This window comes from Rhagoletis pomonella, unplaced genomic scaffold (assembly GCF_013731165.1).
Source record: "Rhagoletis pomonella isolate Grant_MI unplaced genomic scaffold, Rhpom_1.0 Rhpom_scaffold_00004, whole genome shotgun sequence".
Classification (NCBI taxonomy): domain Eukaryota; kingdom Metazoa; phylum Arthropoda; class Insecta; order Diptera; family Tephritidae; genus Rhagoletis; species Rhagoletis pomonella.
This window is the reverse complement of record NW_023458558.1, coordinates 82,944,590-82,954,088: the sequence shown is the minus strand read 5'-3', so window position 1 is coordinate 82,954,088 and position 9,499 is coordinate 82,944,590. Positions and strand designations below refer to the sequence as shown.

The window sequence follows — 9,499 nt, the reverse complement described above, 5'->3', positions numbered from 1 at the left end:
AAAAAAAAATTTTTTTTTTTTGTTTATAAACAATAATTAATTATTAATAAACAATTACTGAAGTTTAGTTCACTAGATCGATTCAGTAGATCAATATCTGCAATTAAAAAAAAAATCGTTAGAATCCTTGCTTTTTTGCGGCAGTTATAAACGATTTCATAAAAAGTTGCTATTAAGAGAGGAAAAAAGAAGCGTTCGTACTCAAAAAGAAAAAAATTCATTATTCGAAAAATTCTCATTTCTGAGCAAAAAGAAAAAATACGTGTCTCCTTAAATTGTTCAAGGAACAATCCCTGTGAGTTTTATCGCTATCTTAAATTCACTTTCCGCCGGCCTGGGTGATTTGAGATGGAATGAGCCTTATGTCATTCGATCAATAACTTCTTGCGCTTCTTAACTGCAATTCACTTAGGCAAGCAAAACAACTAATGTTAATATCACGGCAAAATTAAAAAAAGTGACATTCTGGAAAATTCAGAGGGACAATATAATAATAGAAAGCCATGCTTATACTGATAGATTTTTCAGGCAAAAATAGAACAAAACGTTAAAATTTAAGGTAGTCATTCACAAACAGTTACGCCTTTTTTCATTATTTCTTTGTTTAAATTTTCATCATGTTGATTAAGGCACAACCTGATGATATATCAAAGAAATACCGTTCGCAAAAGAAAACAAAACGTCTCAGAATAATGAAAAAAAAAACAGTTTTATTGGCGGTTCATTATTTGGATTCTATAATACACTTTTTAGCTGGGATCCAACGATTGCCGCAATACACCAATTATTGCCTCATTTTATGCCCCAATCGTGTGATTTCACAATACATTGACTCATGCGGCAATAGAGGCCGATATTGTGCTTACTGTACCCAATCAAATACGGCCCGTGTGCGGCAATCGTGTGATAGCTCGATTGGCAATCATGGGGCAATGAAAATTTCAAAATTGCGGCATTATTTATTGTATTCTTGTGCGGCAATTGAAGTGAACAATACACATCAATATTTAGGCTGTTTATTAATAATTTACTTTTTTGCTTCCTTATGTGTCCAAAAATCACTGAAATTAATATCCTTGTTTTCGGAAGCAACATAACTTTTAATTTAATTTGTAGTGAAATTATAATTTTTCTTGAAGTCCGATAACGGAATCTTTGCCGCAATATATACCACCACAAGCAAAACTCATACGAGAAGAATACGAAAGGTATTTTATGTCACCAAATGGCGGACTGCCATGACAGTATAAATTTATTAAAAAAAAAAAAACTTAAAAGTTCAATACAGCCCACGACAAAGCAGTAGAACCTCAACATTTTGACCAGTCTTGACTATTTCTTCTACTTAACTAATCTTCATTATTTTCGTACAAAAGTATAGCTCATTGTCTAACAAAAACTGCATAAATCCATTGCAAGCTTTATACAAAAATTATAAAAATTTCTTAAACTTTTGAGCACAATCCCACGGTTTATAATTTGGATTTCTAGAAAAAAATGGTTATTTAGTTTTGTAGCTTATTAAAATTTAGTACAATAAGGTGGAGGTTTGAAGTTGCTAAAAGATCCTGTTGCTTTTTTATAATTTTTTTAGCTGACGGTATTATGCACTTTCTTCTCTGTAAATTACTTTGTAAACTGCAAAACGAAATTTTTTCTAGAAGCCCAAATTAAAAACCATTGAATTGTGATCAAAATTTTAAGAAATGTTTATAATTTTTGTATAAAGTTTGGAATTTGGACTTATGTTGTATTTACTAGACAATGAGCTATGGTTTTATAGGAAAAAATTAACATTAAACAACAGAAGAAAAAAGTCAAGACTGATCAAAATGTTAAGGTGCTATCTTTTGTTGCGAGCTGTACATATAATTATAAAATTTAAATCCAAACATAAATTATGTAAATTCGCAGCTTTCATTTAAACAAACATAACTCTTTTGTACCAATTTTACTTGTAATGAATAAAAAAACCTCTACGTAACAAAATTAAAAAGAAAACTTTTGCAACTTGAACTCCACATAGCACGTTGCAGTTATCGTCGAAAAATAAAAAAACTATACAATCAAACTTCTAAATAAATGCGTGAGTTTTCGTTGGGTACAAGTTTTTGCTTCTTTGCTTTCAAACAACAACAAATTTGCACAAAATGAGCCCGCAATATACAAAGCAGATGCAATTGATTTATTTTTTTTATTAAGAATACGCCATTTTTACACAACAGAGAAAAAAACAGAATTTAGAGGTCAGCGCAACACTTTATGGTCACAATTGCCGCATGCTCGAACAATCGTGTGATAAGTTTGGGGCAATTATTGTCACTATATTGCTTTTCGCCAACTTACGGCAATGAGAATTGTATAAAAAGAGGCAACCGTGTGACTGTACAGAATGTACAGCACAATTAAAATTGTTCCAGATTGGTTAATTTGCGGCAATCGTGGGATCTCAGCTTTTGATTTTTGGTTTTTACCACCATAAATTGATTTAAAAATGGGAAACAAAAAAATAGCACCTTATATACGTACGTGTATGTATACCTATATACAGTGTTGTCAGATGGTCCATATAACTTCACCCTAAAGCCATTTCATTTCTCCCTAAAAAACTTATATATATGTATGTATTTTTGTAGGTGTCCAAGATTGCTAGATACTAGTAGCTCAGGTATATATCAGTTTGGGCGTTAATCAATTAATTTTTCAATAAAAAATTTGTATGCGCTTTACTGTTGAGGCTGCAATTTTTGAACGTCGCAGTCGAACGTTTACTCTCTATAGTCAATATTACCAAGGATAAGTTACGGAACCGTATGTTTACTACGATGTTTCAAAGTTACGAACCTTTTTTTTTTTCATTCATCTCAAGCAGGAGTTTCACGATTTGCACATTTTTATAGTAACAGAGTGGTGTTGTTTGGAATTTTTTCAAATACCTTAACCTGGCAACCCTGCTTACACATATAAAATTTAAGCAAATGCTTTGACATACATATATTGTACATATACCAGCTTAAATGCTTAAGAGCTTATAATATCTAATGGAGCTGTTCGATTTAATTTACAGGTGGAACTGCTGGCATTCCAGTTGGCACGGTCGGTCCTTGTACGCCCACTAATGCGCTACACGAATGGACTGGCCAGGTTTCTGTTCGAAAAAAGCGTAAACCTTACTCGAAATTCCAGACCCTTGAATTAGAGAAGGAGTTCCTCTACAATGCGTACGTCTCTAAACAGAAACGTTGGGAGTTGGCAAGAAATTTAAATCTTACCGAACGACAGGTATAAGTGAAAATAATTTCCACTTTATTTTGTTATAATTAAGTTGTTGCCGTTTTGAAATTCATTCTATAGGTAAAGATTTGGTTCCAGAACCGACGAATGAAAAACAAAAAAAATTCGCAACGCCAAGCCGCCCAGCAGAATAACAACAGTAGTGCAAACAGCAACCATAACCATGCGCAGGCTGCGCAACAACACCATAATACTCATCATATGAACTTGGGCCTAAGCATGGGACATCATTCTACCAAAATGCACCAGTGACCTTTGGACAACAGCAGTGCCAGCGCAATGGGTTTCACCACCTACTAGCATTTGGCGAATATCAAGACTGAAATGCAGTCGGAATTCCAGTAAACTTGCAAATCTAGTCAATTCAGCATAAATCTACTAATGAATAACTGGACACAACTAAATTTAGCAACTATCACCTAAACAGATACCTAAACACATACTTATATATGTACATCGTTCATTTAAATTATTATTGATAAATGTATGAGCACCGACACACATACTTACATACATATGTATGTACTTACATACGTACATATGTATGTATTTATATTGACGAAACAGTGCTCAATATGTAAATACTATATTGTTGTGCCTGATGTGTGGCAACATAATACTATATATCTATACTACCTATTATTTCTTCGTAATTGTAGGCTGTAATTTTGACCAATTAAAAGTTTCTGAAATTAGGAAAAGTTTTGTTATATCCTTTTTTCCCAATAAATATTAAGTTTTTTTACCAGTGTAATCTCAAACTTCCGGGGTTTTGCAATTAATTACTAATATGTCAGAACTTAATATCAAACCAAATAAAATTATATATTTGCATACATAATTTTGGATGATAGATATATGTATATAGATACATAAACTGCCTTCTTAGCGGTTTTGGAGCAAAATAAAATTAACTTAATTCTAAGGAGTAATAGCTTAGTATGTCGTCTATCCTACTTATAGAAAATACTACACACTTACTGCTTTTACAAGCACAGATTTGCTCGCAACTGAATTCCGTCTTCTAGCAGGAAAGTCTAGAATTACTCGATTTATAAAGACACGCAAAGGGCACTGCTGGGTTCAGAGGAATAATTTAAATAAATATAAAAAAATATAAGCAACGATATCTTAATTAAACATTAATTAAAATTAAAATTATTTTAATTATACAAGTAAGTAATTTAAAACCAATGTGGAAATATAGTAGATGGTTGTTGAAAACCACTTAAACATATACATGTATAACCAATTTCTCGTCTCATACAAAAATATAAAGTAAATAAATTATGTATAACGAAAACTACGTTTAACTTTACAATTAATAAATGCTAACTGCAAACTAAAAAAATTACTAATAGTGAAGGCAATTCAAACGGATTAAACCCATTTAAAATTCTAAGGAATAAGAATTCGATTGTCAAAATTGTGTACTCCAATAGAGTTAAGCTTTCAATGCAAATGTAGACAAACACATGTAAAGAAGTATTTGCACACGTATGAAGATATGTTTTAAATCCAATTACAGTACATGATTGTAGTCACTCCTTTGGAAACATAAATATGTATGTATGTATGTATGGTTATTCAAATTACAAATAATACTGATATCTACAAAAGATGTATTTGTACTGCTAATTGAATTTGCATCGTATATGTCACACAGCATGTGTTACTACTCGATCTGTTATATGTATGTATGTAGTATGTGGCACTTGTATTTTGTATCTGAAACTGAGGTAAGTTCCTGTAAATCCAAAAACTTGCTAGAAAAGAAGATTAGAAATTCAAAAGATTTACACACATTCATATAAATCTAAAAAAATAATTAAAATAAAATATACACATGTAATCTGTATAAGGTTTGATGATTCTAGTTTAATTTAGTATCTTCATACATATGTATGTATGTTAAAGTACATGTAGGAAATATTGCAACAGCGCACTGGCAGACATAAGTTTATAACAGTATGTTCTGACAGGCCGATAATCGAGCAATTAGCCAAGCTTTCTAAGACGATAATTGAGCTCAATTTACCATACAAAATTTAAATTTTTAATGGCTCAAATAGTGCTTAACCGAGTGCTAATTGAATGGAGTTTTTCATGCAAGCCTGCTGGGTATGTTTAATTTTGACTATGAGATGCGTTCATTGAGCAAATAGCAATCAGCAGTTTCTGGTCCTCTTTTACAGCGGATAATCCATCAGGGATGGACAATTTAATTTTCAAATTGTAACCTATCTGCGGAAAAACGTTACCTAAAGTAGATAAATGTACCTAACAAGTACATAAATGTATATATTACCCAACATGGTGTGTTTGTACTAAAAAATTTACATTTGGGCAATTCACAAGGTGTCGTATTTGTCGTGTTTGTCGTGAAGTCATGATATTTCATGACAGTTGTAAAAATGTTGATATTGGCAAGTGGCAATGTTTATTCTGTTTCCCGCTTATGACGATTTTGTTATTTGTTTAAATAAATTGTTAAACACATTTGAAAAAATTTGCCGATTACTTCGAAATGTACATGTCAAAAAAGTAAATTCAGATGTTGTTTACGATTTCCTGAACACAGAGATTAATCGATATACATAATACAAAGTACGATACTGGTAGCCATGGCTACTAGACTAGCAACTAGACACCAGTCGCCATACATAATAGGGCCATAAATAAATGTACGATTGTAACAACTTTTCCATCACTGTAGCTAATCGAGCAGCGGGCCGTGTGTGAACACCAAAAAGCGGTACTTGAATTAAAAGGTTAATTGAATCCATTAAATTTCTGTCTGAACCTTGCTTACACAAGGGCTGCTGTTGATTTGGCGCTTTTAATTCCACAAAGTTTTGCGTGTGATATTTTCCAGTTTATTTAGAAAGAGTAAACAAAGAGCACAGCGCTGTATAGAAGTGAAAAGGAAAATGTGCTCTGTCTCTCCTAAAAACTTTCTCAAAGCGGACTTGACCACCTTTTCGTCCTTAGGCGGCAAAGTATTTTTGCTTGAACTGGTTATGGTTCCAACAACCACACCATATGCAATAAAAATGTACAAATGTACATATGACTGCAGATAATTGTTGTCTCGAATTTACAAATTGAAAACGTTGCCCAAATTCTGCAATTTAACAAAAACGTTGTTTCATAACAGTTGTCAGATAAAAAATATTTTTTATTTCGCCGATAAGAGTTATAAACCAAGGTTTATTTTCGACGTTGTTTGATAACAGTTATTGCCCAACGTTTAATTTTTACGTTCCTCGATAACAGTTATTATCCATCGTCTATCTTTTACGTTGTGAAATAACTCTTATTGGCAACGGAAAACATATTTATCCTGCATAACAGTTGTAAGGCAACATAAAAAAGTAGAACTCATATCGGCGAAATAAAAATTTTTCTCATCTAATAACGTGTTATGCAGCAACTTAAAAAATAAACGTTGGGAAATAACTTATTGACGACGGAACACATATTTATCCTGCATAACAGTTGTCAGGCAACGTAAAAAGTAAACGCTGGGTTAGAACTTTTATTGGCGAAATAAAATATTTTCTCATCTAACAACTGTTATGGAACAACGTTTTTCCGATAAAACTTATAACTGTTATGTTGCTGGCTATAAATCCTTGAAGCTGCATGCATATATGTATTTTTTATGCAAATTGCATTTTTAAATTCAAAGGAAAAAAATACTTATGTAGGTAACTTCAATTATCTTCAATCATTGACATGCAAGTATTTTATCGGTAGTATACTACAATAAAATATAAAGCTAAAATAAATAACTATAGTGTAAGTTTTATGTGTGCATGCCATTTAAAAGAAAAAGATGAATAAACCCTCGGTAATGTACTACCAATTATTTTATTTACATAATTACCAACCTATACTCTATCAAATTGTAGATATGGCATATTCTTAAATAAATAAAAAATAAACAGAAAAAATTTAAGAAATAGAACAACAAAATATAACAATAGATATGTACTTGAAATACACATACATACATATGTATGTACATTCGTACTAAATATCATGTGTATCTTTGGAAAACTCCGACTTGCGATTGCGAAAATATAATATATTTAGACCATTCGTTTTCTCTTTTGTTATTGTTCTTAAATATTGCTTGATTAGTTGTTGCTCTTATTGTTTAAATAATTTAGTATGGACTTTTCTTCTATGGAGCTATTAATATTCCTAAACATACATACACATTCATATGTATATGAAAACTAAAAAAGAATTATTTGAATGAAGTTGCCTCTCTAATTTGGTATTATTTCTTGTTTAAGCTAATTTGGGCAGTTAAAGTTCGGATATATTTATGTTAATGTTTATATTAATCTTTGAATTTAAATGCAACAACTCTAATTGTATAGTGAATTTAGTAGTGAAAACGGTTTAGTTGCCCCTCTTTATGATATATAATATACATATATTACTACCCGCTATGTTTTTTCTAAGTGAAAGTTATTGTGAAAAATCGTAACATTAATAATAAATTAAATCAAATTTGATTAGATTGTTGTTGTATTTTGATCTTTTTTACATTGAAGACACGTACATAATAACACTTGCTACAACGTAACGGTTTCCAATCAAGAATTATGTACACACATATGTATATTAGCGTAGGCCGAAAATCCGCTTTTTTATTATTACCTCCCTTATATTAGCTCGGGATGTAACTATGTAATATTGATGCGCTTAAAAGATGCAGCGATTTCTATTCTCAAGTTACATAGCTGATGGCAGTATGAATGGAAATTATAGTAGCGAGGTTTTAGGTTTTTAAACTATTGTTAGAATTTTGACTGGTAATAGCATAAATATGGTTCATTATGCTCTAAAAACATTATGTGTGAAAGATGACAATTTTTGGTCAATATCTTAGGCTCGCCCAAGTCCAGCAAAGTTCAATGTGCACAAAAAATAAAACTTTGACCAAAAATTGTCATTTTTCACACAGATTGTTTTTAGAGCATAATGAACCATATTTTAGCTTTTACCAATCAAAATTCTAAAAGAGCGGATTTTCGGCCCACGCTAATATATACCTATATCTGTGGTCGTATGAAGTAGTAGCTTATGTCGGGAGGCTGGCTTTAGTGTAATGCGGCATTGCCTTTATTCTTTAAACGACAAGGAATTTTTTGATGAGACTTAATAAGAATATTGATTTGCTAGTATCGGAACTATTTCTTGCACGTTTATTTGCTAAAAGTTCTTCAACGGCTCGGCGCCAGTGAGACATTCGCAATCGTAGTATGCTGCGAATGCCGCATTATATTAAAGCCAGCCTTTCGACATAAGCTACTATTCCATACGAACACTGATATGTATAAATCAGGGAAGCCAACTCGTGGGGAATTCTCCGATTTGCGGGGAGTTTCTGTTTGGGTGGGGGATCGGGGAAAGGACCGTTTTTTATGGGGAGTTTCAGTTTACGTGGGGAATCGGAAGATTGCCTGTTTTTTTGTGAGGAATTAGAAGTTAACAAATTTTTTCTTTTTTGCTTCACTAATTTCATACCGAGTTAAAAAAGTTGCATAAGAAACTGCAACTAAATTACTGATTATACAACCCTGCAAATTATGCAAATTGCCACTTAAAATTTGCATTTTATTATATTAGAATTCAGTGGGCTACAAAACTTTGAAAACTCTTTCTAGAAAATCTAATAAAAAAGGTCGAATTTTTTATTAAAATTTGTTGAATGTTTAATTGAATATTGCACAAAGTTTGAAGCTTGCATTTATGCAGGTTATGTTAAAGAATGCATGTATATTAAAACAAAAAATAACTCAAATTAAATAACAATAAAAAGTTTGTATCGACTGAAATTTTTTCGACCACTGTAGTATGTATGTAAAAACTTATTACATGTCTTTTTTTGTTTTTTATTTGTTAATTAACTTTATAAACGTTTGGTTTGGTTTATGAATACATAAATTAATTACCTTTCAAAATATAATAAACAGAAAGACAAGCAATATATAAAAATACATAAATTTTTATTTTTTTTGTAAATAAGGAGATATCTATGGGTGGGGAGATTCAAGCAATTTCGGGCGAAATCGGGGAATTTCATTGTCGAAATCGGGGAATTTTCAAAAATAAGTTGGCTACCTTGGTATACATGTATTAGGTTCAATAAATTAAACATAATCGGTAAGTAATAAACTTAAAAGCT

General features: G+C 31.5%; 1 protein-coding gene across 1 annotated transcript in view; it reads left to right on the top strand.

Moving 5' to 3' along the window:
* Positions 1–4,415, top strand: part of LOC118738105 (homeobox protein abdominal-B) — an 89,010-nt gene extending 84,595 nt beyond the window's left edge. The window contains exons 4-5 of the mRNA XM_036469025.1: positions 3,068–3,282; positions 3,355–4,415. Coding sequence (XP_036324918.1) covers positions 3,068–3,282; positions 3,355–3,546 — 407 coding nt within the window. The 3' untranslated portion in view covers positions 3,547–4,415. The remainder of the gene's footprint in view (positions 1–3,067; positions 3,283–3,354) is intronic.
* Positions 4,416–9,499: the final 5,084 nt, after the last annotated feature.